This window comes from Rhyacophila brunnea, unplaced genomic scaffold (assembly GCF_057557595.1).
Source record: "Rhyacophila brunnea isolate RB1 unplaced genomic scaffold, BYU_Rbru_1.0 scaffold_12, whole genome shotgun sequence".
Taxonomy (NCBI): Eukaryota; Metazoa; Arthropoda; class Insecta; order Trichoptera; family Rhyacophilidae; genus Rhyacophila; species Rhyacophila brunnea.
In genome coordinates this window covers 26113448-26135947 of record NW_028232774.1, presented here as the reverse complement: position 1 = coordinate 26135947, position 22500 = coordinate 26113448, and the positions used below count along the sequence as shown (strand labels likewise).

General features: G+C 33.3%; 1 protein-coding gene across 3 annotated transcripts; it reads left to right on the top strand.

Annotated features, from left to right (window-relative positions):
* The first annotated feature begins 240 nt into the window (after window positions 1–240).
* LOC147077993 (putative protein phosphatase 2C T23F11.1) lies at window positions 241–20212 on the top strand. Of its 3 annotated transcripts, none has more exons than XM_085961097.1 (9): window positions 241–309; window positions 5881–6071; window positions 7252–7349; window positions 9605–9757; window positions 10636–10816; window positions 12572–12663; window positions 14863–15039; window positions 15376–15711; window positions 19578–20212. In XM_085961097.1, exons 2-8 carry the CDS (start codon window positions 5885–5887, stop codon window positions 15481–15483), a joined length of 996 nt encoding a protein of 331 aa, XP_085817223.1. In that variant the 5' UTR covers window positions 241–309; window positions 5881–5884; the 3' UTR covers window positions 15484–15711; window positions 19578–20212. The 3 variants fall into 3 exon arrangements, with proteins under 3 accessions (XP_085817223.1, XP_085817221.1, XP_085817222.1); XM_085961095.1 differs by having other exon boundaries at window positions 241–405; XM_085961096.1 differs by having other exon boundaries at window positions 241–426.
* Window positions 20213–22500: the final 2288 nt, after the last annotated feature.

The window sequence follows — 22500 nt, the reverse complement described above, 5'->3', positions numbered from 1 at the left end:
CTCTCTATTTTTTTTGTTTTGCACTGTAGATTTTATATAATTTAGACGTCATATTATTGTATATAAGATTGTCAGATGAATGTAGGAAATATAACATTTTTTGATTCATTTAAATGGCGCAGTTCTGTTAAAAATTGTTGTAATCTTTTCTATGAAATATTAATGATAAAGTAGAGAAGAGTTGGCATTATAATTTTTAGAGAGATTGACCAACATTAAAAAAATGACCTCTCGCCAGTTGCCACTGTCTTCACACATATACTTATCAACAATCTGTCAAATGTCTTGCGCGAAAAGAGATATGGTTTGGTAAATCACAGAAACTCTATCTTAATTATTGATATCACGCAATTTCATTGTCATTTTAAGTTTTATATGTCGAGAAAGGAAATTTTGTGAATTTGGGTAGGTTTATTTTTCCGTCAGGTATGTTGATTTTTATGATTCTGTTTCTGTTTATGACACACAAATTTGTTTGATTTAACACTAGCAGATAGAGAACAAAGCCTATTTTGTTGAATCGCGAAGCACAGAAAGCAACACGGATACACTACGTTTTGTCAAATTATATCAACCGATTGTTTATTATAATAAACCGCTGCAAATTTCCCATGGTTTAGGTACCTATAACGTCAGAAATGAGTGAGTCAACCGAAATCGAAAACGATTTCCTTTGTATTTAAGTATTTAATTCCATATAATATTTTGTTATGTAGAAATATTTAAGAGTTAATCCGTTTTATTGTTTTTCCATCTATTATTTGCTAGTCTACTTGTGCGGTTGTCTGATACCACTTTCTTTTAACCTAATAGTTAAAAATGTGTAAATAACTATTACTGGTTTAGGTCATATTTAGTATTTCAGTGACGAAAGGAAACATTTTATATATCGCTAATCAAGCAGGTTGTTGTGTAGATTTCTGCTAAAAACTAATATTCTCGTCGTTGTCAATTTCACAATTTCAATTCAAATGCATCAAAGTCAATGTGAATACGTATCAATACTATCTCAAGGCAATTACTCATTTTAATCTTGACTAAGCTGTCAAAATAAATAATAATGATTGTGAGTTTGAATATAATGATTAAATGCTGTGTTTGGTCTCTGTTGCTCTATGGCAGGCATGTCCAATTCCATGTAGGCTGCAATCTACCATACTCTCCCATTATAATTTTTAAATTTAATCAAACTTAATATATATGGCTGAGGATACAGAAGCTGTACCAATTAAAGAGCAATACTTCTCTTTCACCGTCACAAAGAAATGCTCAATTTCCTCTTCGTAATGGTAAATTACAAGCTTTCATTTTTCGGGACACATCGCACTAATTGTCAAACTATTCTCCTACTGTAAATAGTATACTGCACAATGGGAAAGGAAACTACTCATCAGTTTAAAGTGCAGAGATTCACATTTTCTCTTCCCTCACTCCTGCAGGCCTATTCGAACATATCACTTAACATCAAAAAGAGCTAATTGCGATAAATATATCACATTTATCACTTTATGTATTCTGGCGGTTAATTGTGTAAAAAAGTTAACCGTCTGAACGTGATATCTTTTAACTGCACCTTTGTTGGGCGTGCTAACGTGAGAACGAGACTGAGTATGGCCATTTTGAATATTGAGAAATGAGACGCAAGATCCAACTGTTTTACTGCAATCGCAATGACGACTAATATAATGGTAATATTATGTCTGATGTGTCAATACAAAATTCTTGTGTTCGGCTCATTACTGATTAGATGGCGCTGGTTCGGCTTTATCCGTTTGGCTTCGGTCTTATCCGTTTGGGTTCGGCAGCACGAACATATCCGAATCTGACCGACATGTCTACCAACCTAAATTTTCACCGTATTACGAATTAGAGATAGCTGCCGATAACCGTTTAGTGTATAGAATTCCTTCCGTGCTAATTTGAAACAATGATAATAACGGAAATGCGCTGAAGTGATAACCTTTAAGAATAGACCTGCTGAGGCAGGCCATGAGTGATGCAATACGAATCAAGTGATACCACGAGATCACGCAGGATTCTTCATAGTCAATTTAAAAACCATCTTCACATAAGCTGGTGAGGAAATATAAATAGGAATGGTTTATGCTTACTCTTTAAAGTCACCGTCAAGTCATATATTGCAACTGTGCAAATTTTTCACATTTTAATTGTTATGGTGCGATCGTGTCCAAAATACATCTTCCGAACTACATGTTGGACATGCCTGGAATATTGCATCATGCAAGGAGAGATTCAGTGTAGCAGAGATGTAAATTGTAGATCTGTTAGTAATACAAGCCTGAGAAATTGACTCAATTCTTCATGTAATTGTCACAGGTAGTGCCAGGGAACACATGTAAAGGAAGTGGGTTACTTTCTGGGTGAGGCTTTGAGAAGGTATAATTCTTGAGTGTGCTTAAACACTTTAAAGAATAATAATATGTTACTTTCAATACTTAAGTCTGTGTCATAATATGCGTTAAAGTATGTCACATAAACAAATCACGCATTGAATATTGGTAATATTAGCTTTGCATTTCTTGTGTTTTATGGCCTGATAGTCGTTAAGTAACGAACCAAAAATTGCTTCAAGGCCTCAGTTTATAGTGACAGCGTTTACATTGCTATCTTATTAATCCGTTCTGGGATATAATCGAATGTTAGGAATAAAATGTTTCATTATAAATTTTATATACCTTAATATTCTTTCAAATTATCATGTAATCGCCTATAAAGCTAGCCAGTACAAAATTCATACGATACCCGCTTGTCACACAAAAATGGTTCGCCATCACTGACCTAGGGTTTACTACTTTACTACAAGGCCAACTATATTAGGACGGGGCACGAAGCTGCAAATTTCGATCGTAGTGCTATTGTTGCTTATTCTTCAAATGCAATATTGTTGTAAAATGGTAGTGCATGAATTAATTTGAATGAAATATTTAATATTTTCATTTACTGTGAATAGGTTACCGCATTGCATTCGAAGATAATCACCATCATAACTCGCCTGACCCGGCCATAAGTGCCCCGGCCTGACTATTATAGTCAGCCCTGGTCTAATGGTAGTGAAAGAAAATGTCCAGTGTTATTGCAAGATGATTACAAATTGAACCAAAAACAGGCTCATCGCATTTTTTCATTTTTGAAATTCAAATGCCAATGTGTTCAACAGAGGAAGTGCTCAAGAATAGTATCATTAAAACTACAAAAACTGATTTCATTGCTTTATAATTGAAGGGGGAAGAAATTGTAGTCTAGGCAAAAATCAGCTCATTGTGTATACAGCTGCACAAAAACGTAGGATATTATGTTTTATTACCTTTTTTTTCACTTTTATTATATTTCAAAATAAATATATAAATTCTTTTACTTAATATTAAACCCATTTTTCAACCAATAACGATTTCATTCTTCTTTTTGCTCTCCTCAACAATTATCAATTTGTCGATGAGCCTGTTTATGCCATGTACCCTTCAATTTATTTGTCTTTCATGCTTATTTAATTATCACAGTCGAACTTGGTTATTATGAGGAAGATGGGACCAACTGAATTTGCTTGTTATAAGCGGTACTCGTTGTATCAGAGAATAGGTATTTTTAAATGAGCGGTCACATAACAAAAAAAGTCGAAAATAAAAAATCTGAAAACCATCGTAAAAATCCCTGAAACAAGCTTGGCCTTCATAAACTACAAAAGAAGTTGTTTATTGTAATGAACGCTGGTAGGTACCTACGGACTTCACAAACTTTAGATTTTTCAACCATATGCGTGGATACTTGTCATTATTGTCGGGGAAAACAAAAATTAGGTAGGTACTTAGACACTTAACTGGTGTCATAAACGTAATCCGTCCCCGTTGGCATCCTGTCCGATCAGAAATTATTGCTTAGGGTCGAAATGTTTTTAAACGATCGACACATTAACAGTATTTTAGCTCGGTATATCCGATAAGTTGCTCGTTATAACAGTGAATAAATGTATGGAGAAAATCATAAACCAAAACGTCAACGAATGTTTCCTCATTACATCCGAGATCTCGCTATGTCCGAGATCGTAATAACCGTGTTTGACTGTAGTAGGAAAACTCGTTGAAACCAGTTGTGTCCCGATATAAAATAGCAACATATTCTTTTGAAAGTTTGAACAACTTTTTTTTTTTTGGATATCCTACAATATCTTTATCATTGATAATAATAATTATTTTCTGAATGGATACAAACTGCCAGTTTGATGTAACATCAATCAATGTAATTAGTTGTTTTCAGACATTATCTTTTGGTAAAATCTATTGTTACGTCACAGTGAGATCACTATCGGTAATTGTAGCAGTGGTGGAAGTGAAGCATGAACAATATTTGTATATAAATAAATTCTGTTACTCCCACTCGTGTTCGCCGATACTTATCTAAAAGCCACAATACTAAATTGAGATTAAAATAGTCACTCCTCGATAAAAATGCATTAAGTATGGTTTTAATAATTTTTCCTTCCACTACCTCATATGTCGCCGTTGTGTACTGATATGATGTCAGGCACTTTTCAAAGATGTCCCGGGTGAAACCTTTTAAGATTATTGTTGGCTTCGTTGCGTTCGGTCTTCAACGTTTACAGTATGTCGCTTCATAAGTTAGCAAAGGCAACATCATTATACTCGGCTTGTAGGATCTTGTCGTGGATGAAAATAGGAAAATAGTTGATTCATGCTTTGTATTTTGCCGGGGCTCGGTTGTTAGAGAACCATATTGTCTTAGGTGCATCCTAGCATGTTTCTCAGTCTATTGAGGGCTTTCAATATTTGGTACTCGACTAGAGATTGTGATCGAAAAATATCATCTCGAGAATTCGTATACGGCCACGGTGGCCGAGCGGCTTATACGTCGTTCTTAGCTCTTTCGCCATAAAACACTTTTTTCAATGCGAAACCAATTTTTTTATTTGGGTGTTTCATTTATAAAACAGTCAAATTCAATCCTGACTTTCAAATTTATAAAAATGTTTTATATATTCTTGCTGTGATTTTTCGAGTAATGCCATTCTCGATATTTCTGATAAAATAAATAATCGAGAAATTTCGATCATAACCACTAAGTGTAACCATGTAAAGCATTTTTAAGCCAAGAGTAAATGCAAGCATCTGACAGCCCACGATGGCCAAGCGGCTCACGCGTTGGCTTATAATGTCGTGGGTACCAGGTTCAAATCCTGCGTTTGGCAAATACACAAATTGTTTTTCAATGTGTGTTTGGTGTCAGAGCATGCACCTAATAGGTTGAGCAAGTGGCTAACATTCATTTCTCGTAAAAACGAAAAATTTTGTTAATACTAACCTCCACTCTGTGGAGGCGCATATGATTTTCTTACAGTTTACAACACTGCACTTGCATAATATTATGTATAATTATTGCATAATATACATACAATATTTCCACCCTTTTATTTTTCTCCAATGCCAATACAAAATTACTGTTTCTGCATCTGATGACATATTCCTGTACAATGACACTAAGCTGGATTAAATATTTCTACAGTTGAGTTTTTTGATATTTTGACTACGTGGATTAAATCGCGTCTGTGTGCAGGGTGGCCTAAGATTCGGTTCTCATTATTCACCAGCTATGATGGCCGCGCGGCTTAAGCGTCAGCTTATAGCGTCGTGGGTCCCAGGTTCGAATCCTGGGTCTGGCAAGTAGACATATTATTTTACAATTTGTGTATGAGTCGGAGTATGGACCTAATAAGTTGAGCAAGTGGCTGACATCCATTTCTCCTAAAAACCTGGAAATACAAACCTCCGCTTTGTGAACACCTACATGGTCTTATTAGGATCGGACATGGTCGAATTTTTTTTTTTAAAGATGTGTATTTTATTACAGATCCATGGGGCAGACATTGTCAGAGCCGGTGACGGAAAAGCAGTCATCCGTGTGCCAAGATGAGAAGTTTAAAGTGGGAGCTTCCTGCATGCAGGGATGGAGGGTTTCCATGGAAGACTCGCACACTCACATTCTGTCCTTGCCCGATGACCCTTCTGCGGCTTTCTTCGCCGTGTACGATGGACATGGAGGTAAACTATTTTATATCAATTTCCATTCATTGGGAGATAAAACCAGACAGTGACCATTTGCATTGATTCAAGCAATTTAATCACCCGTCTATAGTTTAATTATTAAGCCAATGATACAAGGCTTTTTAGTTTTTTTTCGGTGGTATGAGTCTTTGGCATCTGGATAAATGAGAAAAGTGTGAATGGAAAATAGAGAGTCTAAAACCACTACTATTCAAGAGAACCAAAGGAAGATTGAGTATTGGATAATATCATATCTGTGAGGAATTTGGTAAATCAGGGGAATTGATTTGATTTTACATTTTCTTATTTATGCACGTATGAATTATGGGTAATTAAGTATAGGTATTCAATTAATTTTTCAATTTATAAGACTTATCCCCTAATTAACGCAATATACTGTCTGTCACTGCGTTTCGGCTTGAATGTTACAGTCATTTGTTACTGACATTCTTTGTTTATGTTTATATAATTTCAACACTAAAGTAAACTTAAGTTTTTTTGTGCTTTTTTTTGTGTTTACAATCTATTTTACTAGCATTGATGATGTACAAGACATACCTTCAAATCGTAGAGTATTATACAGTTTTATACAAGAGTTTTATACAAACTAGCCAAAAATGTATGATTTTTTGGTACTGTTCGGTTATACAGAATACAGCGGAAAACACATTTTAAAAATACCCAATATACTGGACTATTTGTTAGTTTGGGTTAGTTTAGGTTAAGTTATGTTGGGTTAGGTTAGGTTAGGTTAGGTTAACCTAACAAATAATCCAGTTTATCGGCTATTTTCAAAATGTGTTTTCCGCTGTATTCCGTATAACCGAACAGTACCGATTTTTTTAATAAAAAATATATTGAAATTAAATAAAATTTTTTTCAATACCTGCCGCAATTTACAATTCACAAGTCACTTCGAAGATGTTTCAAATGCATACAAATTTTTTGGGCAAATACACAAGTTTTTGGAGATGGAAATATTTAGATCAGATGCATCAGTAAGTCTCAACAAATGATTTGCATTCGAAGGTCTACTGTTTTTTTTTTTTTTTTTTAATTATTTCCGATATTGTTTTGTGAGCTGTGTGTAGTTGGGGAAACCCCGCAATCAGTGGACATTTTTGACAATATCATTTTTTTATCTATCACAGCTTATGTTATTAATATTGACTTACAGGCGCAGCCATAGCACAGTATGCAGGCAAACATTTGCACAAGTATGTCGTGGAACGGCCCGAGTACCAACTCGGAAATATCGAAGAGTCATTAAAACAGGTATTTATCTAATAGCTTATTAAAAAATATCACGTATGAAAGTTTGCATAGTGTGTTATGTACATACTGACATCGGTAATAACATGCAAATTAATTTTAACAAACACAATATTACATATCAGATGTTTCAAATTATTCTGCAAATGGAAGGGCGATCCAGTTTTTTAATTAATCGAGGTAATGATATTACCATTATGCTTATAGATGGTGTCCGGTGTTAACCAAATTTTTTAAAGTTGACATTCGAGGATGTTGAAAAAATATCTAAATTCTTTTTATAGTTTAAGGCTATACCTCAGTTGAGGCATGGTCTAAAAAGATCGTGGCTAAGCGATGCGCGGATTGTGCAAATCGAATGAAATATAATTTGTCATATAAATCCAACATGCGTCCATTTAATGTTCTGTTTATTGTTCTATTAGTAACAATAATAATATATTCATTGACATGTTTTCTTTTTCAAGTAAATGGGTAACGTTTTTTAGTCATCTTTACACGATTTAAGAATTGATACCCTCGTCGCCATCACGAAACAAATTGACGTGTTCACAGCTAGCTTTCGCTCTCCGATTGCCAGCGAGTCCAAAATTTCGTCGCACATATAGTTGAAAATTATTTGCCATTCCACTGAAGTACTCTCTTAAGTTTATGCTGATATTTATAATTTAAGAATGTGCCTCATATAAAATAACATAATGAGATTGCCCAAAGTCCCGCTATAAAGTTGGTACCTAATCTCATTATCATTTTTTTATCACTGTCAAAGAAACTATCTTCTGTATGTAAAAGTATTATTAATTAATTAATCATCCAAAGTCATCCAAATGGCCAGAATGTCTTAAACCTTCCAATAAATCTTTTTCATGCTTTACAAAATGTTTCCCATCATTTTAAGGAACTATGTAACACAATATTATATAATTTGCATGTCATGTAATTTAATTAATAACTGTTTTTTCAGTGCGTAATAGCGCCTGTACATGTGCAGAATTTATTGGCAACAATAGTGTGTAAATTAAACTATTGCTACAATAACTGTTTACATACAAATGTGCTGACTACTGTCTTGCCAATGTCATTCTTCAGGCATCAAATCAAATTTATTTATTTTACTTGTAATGAACATAACAAATTACAAATTCAAAGCAAAATTCAAATAAGTGTTAACAATTTTTATAATAAAAATACAGAGAAATGTGACTTAATAATACAATAATTAGGTGAATGCGTTTGTTGTTGTTGTGTGGTGCTATTTGACAGGTTCGGACAGGTTGTAAAAATCAGTGAATTTTAAAATGCTTTCAAAATCATCAGGATCGCCACTAAAAATCTACTGCTCATGCACATATATTGTACAAGTTGCAACTATCATGTGAAAATTCAGAAGCCGCTGAACTTTTTTGATCCATGTGTTATGGGTTGGAATTATTAAAAGATATTATTATTGTATTTAATTGATATCCTTTATTTCCGGTTAATAACACAAAATCTCATAACATATTATTACTAGTATACTAATATAAGGTTGAATATTACTAGGTACAATATGTGTTTTCTGTTGGAAGTCCGACTGAAGAGTGTTTTATATATTGGAATACTACTAGAAAGGAACAATAAAGATGATGCAACAAACTTAAGAAATGATCAAGATTTAACATGTAAAAGAAACAATGAACTCATTATTTCAGCCGGTCGAATTCGACTGGCTGACTCACTAACAGTTACAGAATTTGAATGGCACATAACACATGCAACTTGCACGATAATACGTTTTACACATTCTTTTCTTTGTTATGGCCGCAATAATATGTACTGCCAGCAGTAAATCCATGCACGTGTAAATGGGCTATAATGATTAATTTTATTCAGCTGTTATCAACTTCTTAATAATGTTTTTTAAATTTGAACTGCGCAGAAGACTCGTGCATATTTCAAGCTTAATTTTTTGGAAAATATAAAATTATATTATATAAGATGTCCTTGCACTAACATAATTTTTTATTCAACACTGAACATACACAAGATTTAAGAATGTTAGATTCCTATTAATGAAAATTGATAATGTATTTATTATAATAGAATAGTTTTTTTGATTTGGGCTTTTGTTGCGCTAAGTAATCAGCTCAATTTATCTTTTAATATATTTTACTGTAATTGATCGAATGCTAAACAACAATAAAAATGTTTTAAACAAGGGATCATCACATGATAAATGTATGGAGGGTAACGGAGTATTGTATTGTGTATATTTGCAGGGTTTCTTGGAGCTGGATGCGGTGATGCAGAGCGAGGACTGTCTGCGGCAGGAAGCAGCCGGCAGCACGGCCGTGGTGGTCCTCATCAAGGACAATGTTCTCTACTGCGCCAACATCGGAGACTCCCGAGCCGTTGCCAGCATCAACGGAAGGGTAATACATTAATACACACATTACATCATTCACATATTTATTATAGTGGAGGAGAAATAATTTGTGGAGCGGAAGGAGCTATGGGAATCCTTTATTCAGTAGTGGATAATGTTAATGACTTTTCCATGTCTTCATCTTTTCATCACTTTTCATATTTTTTTTAAAGACACTTGTAAAATAACAATATACATGCCTTCACCGAAATCGTTGATTTTCATATATTTTTGAATAAAGTCAAAAGTTTTAAGTCACGTTTGAGTTTGAATAAAAATCTTGTCCCTAATTACCGTTTCAAATGTCGGCAAAAAGACTACATTATGATGCTGCATTGAAAAGAAAAGTTATTGTGTATGGAGAAGAGCACGGAAACGGATCTGTAGGATGTAAATTTGTCATAAGTGAACAGAGAATGTTCGTAATTGGAGAATTGATATGCCTATTTTAAAATCCTTTTTATTGTGATTGTATGACTTTGTCTGTTATAATAAAGTTTACGCAGTGTTTTTATTTTTTATTATTGGTACATAAAAATAAGGATGTGTCTTATAATCGTGGAAATACGTTACCTTTTCTGTACACCCGTGATTGAGACCAGCACCTATTTATTTATTTTGTATCTTATATTTAAATTCGTCAGTATTCTATATTTCTTTGATTGGTCCTGTTGTTTGACCTTAATGAAAATAAACATTTTAATTACAATGAAAAATTACGTAATTAAAATTTGTCATCAAAGCAATATTTAATCTATAATATAGAGTGAATTTATACTTATAAAACATTTATTAAATCAAACAGATGGAGGAAAAACGTGTTGTTGGATACATAATAATTTATTAATAGAATATCTCATTACTCGTGGATTCTTTATTTTGCAGGCGGCACCATTGTCCGTCGACCATAAACCGAACAACGAAGCTGAAATGAAACGAATTGTAGCGGCGGGCGGCCATGTTGAATTCAACCGAGTGAATGGCAACTTGGCCATGTCCAGAGCTCTAGGAGACTTCTGCTTTAAGAATAACCCCAAAGTCTCAGCCAAGGACCAGATTGTTATAGGTAAGAAACTCTTATTAATATTATCTGCGAATGAAATGTATTTTTTAACTGATAAAAGTTTTCACTGTGAAAGAACACTTGTTTGGTCATTTTGACAAGTGCATGTGGATTGTAGTATATATTATGTACTTGGTTTGGTACGTATAGTTTCTTACATTATTTTATATTCAAGAATGAATATGAAGCCTCAGAAACGTGCCTATTAGAAATATCTTTGGAAAAATCTTGGACATGGTGGGATTCAAATACAAAAGAATCGCACGCACAGGCGAGTGCTTTACCAATTATTCTACGTACTCAAGTACTATCCATGGAGATAGTTTCTAATAATTACGCATCTGAGGTGTTAATTCTCTGGACGAAAAGAAGAGGGCGATTAGTCTTAAAACGAAAAATGAGTGAAAGATGGCAAATGAACCATAATACACATATGAGAAAAAGGATAAGTAAAATCAACACCTTTGAATTACTAAATTCCATACAGAAACATTGGATTTCCCAAACAGAATGGTCTAAAAATTAATCTTGTTTTGGCTGTACTGAAAAGTAGCGATTTAAGACTTAACGTCTTCTTCCTTTCGCACACAGAATTGTGTTAATTCGTTCAATGATAGCTACCATCTTTTAGTAATTTAAATGAACGTAGAAAACGTTACATATTAACTTTGATTATTTTCCAAATTATGTATGTACAGTCGAGCTCGGTTATTACGATCACGGATATAGCGAGATCTCGGATGTAACGAGAAAACATTTGTTGACATTTTAGTTTATGATTTTCTCTATACATTTATTCACTTTTATAATGAGCTCCTTATCGGATATACCGAGCTAAAATATCGTCAAATTTTTTTTAAAACTATGAATGTGTCGATCGTTTAAAAACAATTCGATCTTAAGCAATAAAATCGGACTGGATGCCACCAGGTTCAGATTACGTTTATGACACTAGTTAAGTGTCTAAGTACCTACCTAATTGGTGTTTTTGCTGACAAGATTGAAAAAGTATTCACGCATATGGTTGAAAAAAAAATCCAAGGTTTGTGAAGTAAGTAGGTACTTAACTACCAGCATTCATTACAATAAACAACTTTTGTAGTTTCGAATGCCATGCTTGTTTCGGGGAAAAATTCGAATTGTGTATTTTTGTTTAAATTGCGACTTTTTGTGTTATGTGACCGCTCATTTAAAAATACCTATTCTCTGATATAACGAGTAACGCTTATAACAAGGAAATTCAGCCGGTCCCATCTTCCTCGTAATAACCAAGTTCGACTGTATTTTCAACAATGAATGTTACATTATTAAATCTTGTGTATTTATTTATACGCCCATGATAGCCGAGCGGGTAATGTGTCAGCCTATAATGTCGTGAGTCCTGAGTTCGGGTCGGGCAAAAAAACTTCACATCTTGTTTTTCAATATGTCTTTGGAACCAGATTATAGACCTAATAGGTCAAGCAAGTCGCTAACATCCATTTCTCATAAAAACAAAAATTGTCAATACAACCTTCTTCCTGTGGATGCCCATATGATCTTCTCAGGTTCTAACATATTTATTTATTTAGTTTTTGTTAGAAAATCATTTAATTAATAATTATAAGTGGAAGGAAATTAATATCCCAATATTTGTTCAATTAAACTCAATTGAGTGTTTTGTGATTATTGTTATTGTGGGAATTGTTTTATAATGGTGGGAATAAAATGCGGCAAGTGAACATTGTTTTAGTGCTATATTATATTTTATCTTTCCAGCGTACCCCGATGTTGTCGTCCATAAAATCACTGAGGACTGGGAGTTCTTGGTGATCGCCTGTGACGGAATATGGGATGTACTATCTAGTCAAGTGAGTATCATTTATTCCAACCAAGTTATGTCTATAAATATATCCACATTGTAATCGAACTTTTTATATAGCTATTTAGTTGGTTACACGAACGACCAACCTTTCCATACGCTGCGAATTCCACCATTCGTGGCGAATGCGAAAATTTTAGAAAACAAAACCTATTCGACAAAGTGAATAATGTGGATTACTTCTTTGGCGGTAGATGATGTGGAGGAGATAAAAGGTCATTGTTGGTTGGATGTTTTGAGAGGAGTTTATTAGTCGTTACAAGAATACATTGATTCGAGTGGAATGGCGATTGACTATGTCGAGTGAACTGGCAATAGTAGTGCGTCTTGTAACGGACTCGATGAGTGAGTGACGATTCATGCATTGTCCTTCCAATTTATACAAATGCAGTCCATATATTACAAGAGATATTGTCGCAATCAACAAATCATAACGAACCCTACTGATCTACTCATAATTGAGGAAAGCTGAAAACCATTATTACTCTATTGTTTTGTTTTGACAACAAATCACAAATATTGAATTGTGTCACTCATTTAATGCTGAGTGGTATGATTGCTACACTTCGATTTAAAGTCAGCCAGCCAACAGTTTAAATTGCTCGACGCTCGCACAGCTATAGAAATTTCAATAATAGCCTAGTAAGCCCAGCTGTTAGTATCTACTTTTAATTTATATTTGCGATACTTTTTTTAATACCCACCCCATATTAAAAAAACAATGCCAGTCTATAGGTAACACTTCTTCATATCATGCATTTTTTTTATACTGAGGTCGGCCACCATCACAGTTTGGTGGAGATGTACTTGTACCAACCATGAAGGATCTTAACCCATGAAATCTGGCGTTGTCCTCAGCTATGTTTACCATTGATCTTTCCACGGATAACATGTTGGGGAATGCTGTATTTTTGTCCTCTCATAATGTGGTGAGGTATTATAGTTTTCTGGTTTAGATACTATCCAGCTTCTCGGTCCTTTCCCATTCGATTGAGAATGTCAACATTTGTCATCCGGTCAGTCCAAAGAATTTTGAAAATACGTCTAGGTAACACTGAAATAATATATAATATTTCGTCAGTTGTTCTAACTCATATTTGAAATATTTTGAAAGATAGTTTTTTGAAACAGTCTACTTTAGTTATTTTATTATTTATATAGACAAGTGTATGCACCATTTTTTTTATCAATAATCCCATTAAAATATGATGTGTACATGTCATAAAAATAATTCATAATTTCAGTAAGTTGATTCAAAGAACTCTCTCTTAAAAAATTAAATGTAAGTTAGAATAGTCACTGATCACTGCCAGAGACGAGTTAACTTGTCAATGCATGTACGTCGCATCAGGCCATGGACAAGTTAACTCGTGCATTCTTGTAAATGTCATAACTTCTGAGTAAACTGTTTGTTTATATTATTTTCTAAACAATATTTATCATTTTAATGTGAAAATATTCACGACAAACTCGAAAAACATGTTGATTTGGTAAGTTTTCACAAATATTTATTATTTTGTGCCTATTTTATATTTTTTACCCGATCACTGTCAGATACGAGATATCTTGTCAAATGGTCCAAGTTCGCTACGCCAGATACGAGATGTATCGGTAGTACTAATAATTCGGTCAAAACTAATAATTTTAAAATAGGACACATACTGGCATCTATCGGAATGTTCCTAAAAGATTTTACCATATTAGTTCATGAATTTGGTACAACTGAGATTTTAGAGATGTCGTAGTTTTTTGATTTTTTTCCGCAAATTATATTTGGCCTGTTAGGTATTGCCAAGGCCTTTTTTACGGTTCTGTGAAGTCAAAGCGAACATGTTCGCGGATATGGCCGAGCGTACAGTGCCGGCCATACAAAAAACGCGAACTTATTCGCCTGTCTTTGAAGACAGAATGCCAGTCTCAGCCGTTTGTTTTGAATAATTTAATATTCGTAAGAATACTGGTCCAATAATTAGACATTTAGCATATGATTAGTGTTTATGATAAGCTTTCAATATATATGTAAAAAAAAAAATAATAAGGTTTATTTTTGCTAAAAATTCGCGGCCTCAGGGATTTATTTTATTCCAAAAATAGCTGGCCTACAAGTGTCCACCTAGTAAAAATTGGCTAGCGGTGATAAGGTTATCTGTTAATCGGTGTATTAGATACATAAATATTTTGTACGCAGGATGCAGTGAACTACTGCCGCACGGCGCTGATGGAAGGGCTGGAGCCGTGCGTGGTTTGCGAGCGGCTGATGCAACTGTGCCTGGCCCCCGACTGCGCCATGGGTGGGATGGGCTGCGACAACATGACCGTGCTGCTTGTTTGCCTCACTCCCAATATTACCTATGCACAGTTACAGGTAATGCTTGCCTCTTACCATTATTTGTCAATAGTTGGGTCAAAGAACTTCAACTACTGACTATACAGTCCGCCTAAAATAAATAGCCTCTATTAATTAATTGACTTACTAGCACTTACTTGGTAAAATTTCATTTTACAATAACTAAAATGTCAAAAGACATTGGTTGTTATAACCCGTTTACACATGTGTGGATTTATTGCTGGCAGTACATATTGTCACAATAAAATGCAATTGTAAACAGTTATAGTCGAGATGTTGTTTGTTTTTTATAGTTTTACAATACTAGTTACCATAAATATTTTGATGGTTGACGATAATTCTCTTCGTTTCTAGTTGAAAATGCTACGCAAACCAGAGCCGTACAACCTTTGCGACACGCCGTCCGAGACCCCTGAAGAGAAAGAGTCCCCCAAGGATCCGGAGGAGGGGTCGCTCACATAGAAATCTGCTTTACCCGCACTGCAACGCCTCACAATTCCGAAACAACCTCGCATTAGTTCCCAATAAACATACACACACACACCACACCCTACACACATACATTGTACATCTTCATTGTCATTACCAACACATCCAAATGTTTCATTGTCATTAAAATGTAATTAATATTGTTATCTACATCACAATCATCGGTATACGGAATAATTCTACTTCTCGAAAGGCAATGTGGTGAGTTACAAATATTTATACATTCACGTTATGAATTTACTATTAACTACTTGATACTTGATGGAACATGCAGGCAATTCGCACCGTGAGTGTAAAACCATGGCATCTGCAAATTTTTCAAATTTGAGATTAAATGCAAAACAACTGCAAAAGTCGTGAACTTGATAATGTAAAAGTGAACTAACTGAAATAACATGCAATATAATGTAGATATGAACCAAATATTATGGTTTTTTTTTTAGAAACTCCATTTCTCCTAACAAAACGAAGACTTCAAACCCTAATATATCCAAAATATGTCTTTTGCAGATGCTTTGGTTTCACACTCACGGTGCGAATTAATGAAACACAAAACTACCTTATTATAAATTAATGTAGAGTTAGTGTGACTCATTAGTGTTTCATTATTGATGTTCGCGTGCCATAATATGTAGTTGTGTATCTTTATTGATTTGAATATTCATTTATTTATTTATTAAAAAAAAAACAAAACATTGTGGACATGACACAAATCGGCTCTATATTACGACCGTACACCCTGGATAAACGTTAGATTTCTTCTTTCAATACTTGAAAGCATCTAAACGAGATTTTTTGAGCATAGACAATCATGGAAAAAATCACTATTATATGGCAAAAATGCTATTATAAGCGTAGACAATAAATACAAATATAAAAATCAAACATAATAAAATTCGCCGTTTTCAAAAATCAGTATAGAATAGAGTTCGTCAATGCATTTCATAAAATTTAAATAATTATAAAGTAACTTAAGACATTCGTGCACACACCAAAGCGAATTATTCGCAGCGAATATTCGCCAATCAAGCTCGTATTGGCTTACGGGAAAGAGCACGCGACGTTCAGATTTCGGAAGGGAATTAAGTTATTATCTTACAAAGTTCAATATGGAGCGCTTCGATTGTTTGACGTTTCGGTATCGAGCATTCAAATAATATATCAATAATTTTATATTAACATTGATACAATTTGTCTCAGACAATGCCATCCATTCGCATTTACCCCGTCAAAATAACCCGAAAAAAGCACCCGCATCGATACGGAAGGTCCGGAAGTCCGGTCAAAAGAGTCTCAAAAAATAGCCAAATATATGACAAATTGATGGCTTTCATTGTATCTTTTGATCCCGTGCGTGAATAAATGTTATGTTTGTTCATTAACAACAACAGGTAAGTAGGGAACATTACAGCGGCATTGGCTTTTTTTGAGACTCTTTTGACCGGACCTTCCGTACCGATGGCGGGTGCTTTTTTCGGGATATTTTGACAGGGTACTTGGTGAATATTCGCGTTGGTTTGTGCGAGCCTTAAACCTTCGTATAAAAACGCTCTAAATAGGTAGGTAGGTACCTATGCGAAAATAAGGAACATTTTTCAAAATAAACGTTATAGATAACAGTATTTTAAATATAAAATTGAGCCGTGTTAACTAAACGACATTGTTATAATTTCAGATAATTCCGACTCAAATTTGATCAATATAATAAGAAATACGAGTGAAAATGGCTTGGATGGCTTTTATTTACTCTTTGATTAGTGATTGTTCTTATAAGATTGTAATATATATCCATAGTCAGTATTCCGTATTAACGCATAACCGAGAAAATTAAGATTAAAAAAAAATACGTGGTTAGTTTGGTATAATATTTAATATGAAAGATAACACGCTTCATGAATATTTATGATAGGTATATTATGCCGAAAGGTAAGTTTTAAGTAGGAAAAGTGGCATTTTAATGAAAACCAGTGACGTTTAATTTCAATCAGTGTGAGCCGTTTTATCGAGGCTATTTGACCGGGCCATTTGTTTGTGGAAGCGAAATGTTTTCGTGGGGCTCATAAACTGGAGCCTGTTTTATTTATTATACATTTAATTAAATGAATACAAAATAAATACGGAATACTGACTATGGATAAATATTATTATCTTATAAAAACAATCACTAATCAAAGAGTAAATAAAAGCCATTCAAGCCATTTTCACTCGTATTTCTTATTTTATTGATTAAATTTGAGTCGGAATTATCTGAAATAATAACAATATCGTTTAGTTAACACGGCTAAATGTTATATAAAAAATATTGTTATCTATAACGTTATTTTGAAAAATGTTCCTTATTTTCGCATACTTACCTACCTACCTATTTAGAGTGTTTTTATACGAAGGTTTAAGCACAAGTGTCTTTGTGTCAAAGGTTACTTTATAATTATTTAAATTTTATGAAATGCATTGGCGAACTTCAATATGCTATACTGATTTTTGAAAATGGCGAATTTAATTAGGTAATTGAAAATGTTTGAAGTTTATTTGTACTTATTGTCTACGCTTATAATAGCGATTTAGCCATATAATAGCAATTTTTCAATGATTGTCTATGCTCAAAAAGTGTCGCTTAGATGCTTTCAAGTATTGACTAAAAAAATCTGACATTTCTCTGCGATGTACTCTCGGTAAATTGAGCCCACAAATCTGAATTCAGGACATTCACAACATGAGATTTAAATTGAAAAAAACTGGTTCTATTCAAACACGCTAAATAAAAATACATACAGGTGGCACTCGACTTTCGCACGTAATTGGTTCCTGAAAATGTGTTTGGAAGTAGAGGAATGTAAAAAATAACATCATAAAGTGTAGGTACCACTTTAAAATATTTATTTATCAATGGGTATAATAAAGTTAACAAGGCGTATTAGCAATCAGGTGTTTTATTTATAAACTTATCAAGAGATAGTCGAATACCAACCTTTTATGTATTTGAGAAGGTGGAGGGGAGCGAAGGAGTATATAGAGATATAGATTTAGTTTTGTGCCCCTTACACATGGTGCCTGACAAGCTTGTCACGAGTAAACAGTTCTGACCCAGAAGAGGTCATGGCTGCAACCCACGTAGGTTATTGACGGGCGTATATAAATTCATTAAGACATCAGGATTGGAAACCATCCCTCATGAGAGCAGGCAAAAATGTCTCAAGAGCAGAAGTGATCTACGATATTCTAGAGAGTGAAAAGCGAGCATGCCTTGTAGAAAGGCAGTCTGAAAATATTTGTTCGACAAATTATTGAAAGGAAAATAGTTGGAAAATATTGATGTATATTTCCTAGAGGAGCATGCATGTCAAATTACATTTAATCTAATTAAATAATTTTTTTAATTGTTAAGAGGTGTGAAAGTGTGCGAACGGCACAATATATTATGTAAAGTAAATTTAATAATATATTATAAATGAATAGTTATTATAACCTCCTAAATAATTTTTTTATAATAAAATTGTTAATGCACAAACAGATGCAGTATAGCCACTAAATATCTATTTAGCATTGCGAGTGGCAACACAGTTTCAAAGCTCACGCTGTTAACTTCATTCCTGTTATGGAATAATATTCAATTGGATTGATATTATAATTGATTATCAGGAAATAAATGTTAAAAATAATATTTCTTCAATTAAACTTTTATAAAATTATTATTAAAATAACTTTTCCAAATATATACAAAAATTAATGAAGGCCGAATGGCTTACACATCGGCTTATAATGTGGGTCCCAGGTTTGAATTCTGGGTCTGACAGATACATGTTATATTATTATTTTTTGGAGTCAGAGTATGGACCTAATAGGTAGAGTTCTGTTCATAAATCATTAAAGCAAAATTCGCTTTTCGTATTTATATTTCGGTTGCATGTATCTAAACACCCGCTAATATGGCATATTTGATTTGTAACGCTTCGCTATTATAATATCATGATACGTTGGCGGGATCGATATGTAAAGTGGTAAGGGATTAATTCAAATTTGTCCTATTGAAATTAAACTAATGATAAAATGTTTTGTTTTGGTTTCAGAAGGACAATCGAACCAATGGCGAAGGCTTACCGCAACTGGAAATAATAAAGTGACACCAGTGACTTTATCGCATTTCGTAATTTGTAAATTTTGATTCCTGGACTTGTAAATATAAATTCGCCATGCTCGTCAATTCAATGCTACGTTTCAGAGTTGTTTAAAGATTTTCTTGTCTCTTCACAATCGATGATCACATCACTTTTTGTGCCTGCATCCATGATAATTGATATTTGCGATATATATCAATATCACCATGCATATTTCTGATATTTCTGTTATATCATTTAAATTCACTTCTTTATTTTAAATATATCCGTTTTGAAGCAATAATCCATCAGAAAGCAATTTCACAGCTTATTTTTAGTAAAAGATCATGAGATATAAGGGAAATATATCTGTAATGTGCTGAAAATATACCCCCTTACAGAAAATTCTTGCTTGAAATAAACAGTGGAGTTATCTTGATAGATTAGTATCTTGAGGGATATAATGTTGTCTATAAATTGTTTTAATGTTTGTTTTAAACAAGTTTTGAAAAGTCATATCAGCTGTTTAGTTGAGTTTATTTTTTTTTGTTTATCAAAGATTTGTAATATCAAGGGGCCGGCGTCTTGCTGAAAATTACATATTTTTGTGATAAGATTATTCAGAAGGTCATCTTCAACTTCCCGAAAGTGTGTTTTTGACAAAATCAATTTTATATTGCTCTTCTGTAATGTTGCAAACTATCTTTTACGCTCTTAGGGCTTTACGCTCGGCAATTGAAATGTTTATTGTTTGATGATATTGATGACCATTTTCTTGATTCAATTTGACCAACAACAGTTGTTTTTAATAATGTCCCCCCAGTTTAATCATTTTAATTGAACATTAACAGTAATTTTAAATCTGTATATATTCAGTCTGTCAATATTATTATGTTAGTCAAATTCATTTGACACGGATATTAAATTAAAAGGTGACAGGAAATACTCTTTTGTGTTAGATAGTCTATGTAACCACACACCACAGGCATACTTAAATTATTACTATTTCAGGTTTATATAATTCTGTTCTGTTCAAACATGAACTTTTATGGAATACATGGCTAGAGCATGATCACCATTATCTTAATTGTGTACCACTATTAAAGAAAAGACATTCTCCCATCTTCTTACTCCTGTTTTACACATTAGTCAAAAAAAGAAAAAAGATGTAGGTATGTTGTATTTCTTATATTATTATTTTAGTGATGTCACACAACTAAGCTGTATGTGGCCATGATGTTTATTTATTATTTTATTTGACAACTGGTCAGAAATGAGTTTCTGCTGAGTTTAGTGTTAGAATTGTGGACGAATGTTTCGTCCTGCAAACATACCGCATGCCAGTTGAATTAATTGATAATAATTTACATATTTACCAACAAGTAATGTTTGAACGTGTCACTCTGAAGGGTCTAATTAATAATTGAGTCTATATTGTAAGTCATCACTGTTACAAATCTTTGTATTATAATCTGTGCTTATCGGTTAAGGAGTTACGTAGTATTGACAGAATTAAAAAGAAAAAGAGATTTTCGCGCTCATCTCTTCCATGAATAATATTTGATCAACGTTAGATACGGGTGTAAATTTTGTGTTAAAGAAACGTTGAAAGTGTATAAAATTATACTTTCATTCGTCGAAGAAAAATTTGTGTTTGAGATGTAAAGAATTGGAATGATTTAAAAAAAAAAAGTCTAACAAATTCTTCCGATACTTGCAAGTATTGATACATTTTGGCAATACCAACGCAAGTATTGATGTGTTTCTTACGCATTCAAATGTGCTGCGTTAATTGATACAATGAAATTGGCTTCGATCATTTAAATAATGTTGCTGTCCAGTCAAGCGTCACTGTCAACATAGACTGAAAGTTAAAAAAAATCTGAGAAGTAAAGATTTTGATATGCTTGTTCTCTGATTGGTTATGTTCTGCCGTATTATGTCGCATTGTCCCTTGGGTCTGTTTTAAGATTATTTTTTCTTTCATTCATTGGTATATTTAACTCAAAACTGCTATTTCTGTTGACAGTGTTGTCTGTTAGAATGGCTACAATATATATCTTCAGTTTATTTTGTAAAACTCATAAATGCCATTTTGTTCAAAAATTACATTTTTATTATCGAATATCAACTTACAGACCTACAAATTTATCTGAAGAATGGGATGAGGGAGCCACTGTCGAAAACTACCCAATCAAGACTCGTAACTGGATAAAATTTGACATTTGAATGACATTTTCAAAATGGCGTCCTATTTTTGGCCATTCTATAGATAAGTTTGTAGGTCTGTGGATGTGATAATCTAATCATTTCAAAAATTAATCCACAACCGCCTCTTTTGCAACCTCATTTAAAACAAATGAGAGACGGTTTTTAATGACCTTAAATAAGTTTATTTTGATGATTATTGTTCATTGTAGAGGTCTTCGAGAATTCTGTTTTCTTCGTCACTTCGTACTTTAACAAAGTTGGTGTTCATGGTTTTCAGAACCGATTTGTATGTTCATCACCCCCTACCCGATTGTAATAATTGGCCTCTCTGTTTATTCTCGTTTAAAATTTTACAATTACTTTCAATCACCAAAGTGACATCTTTTAATTATAAACTGGTAACATTTTTAAGTTATGTACCCATCCCAGTGAGTTATAATTGGATAAATTATATAATAACATCACACGGTTTCAGTTTTGCGCCCTAAAGTGATGAATTATTGTAAATGTTAATATGTATTGATTGTGACCTGGAAATACGAAGGCTACTAATTCTTTACAATGAATAAGTGTTTGAATGTCACAACACATTGTAAGTATGTATATCATTATGTGATTTGATAAAATTTAATTGCAAATGGTACTGCGAATTAAGATAATATTACTGCATTTAATCGCTATTTTA

Coding starts and splice junctions, on each gene's coding strand:
- LOC147077993 (XM_085961097.1), top strand. CDS start 5,885: ATGGGGCAGACATTGTCAGAGCCGGTGACGGAAAAGCAGTCATCCGTG. Junction 9,758..10,635: donor TTGCCAGCATCAACGGAAGG/GTAATACATTAA, acceptor TTTATTTTGCAG/GCGGCACCATTGTCCGTCGA. Junction 15,040..15,375: donor TTACCTATGCACAGTTACAG/GTAATGCTTGCC, acceptor CTTCGTTTCTAG/TTGAAAATGCTACGCAAACC.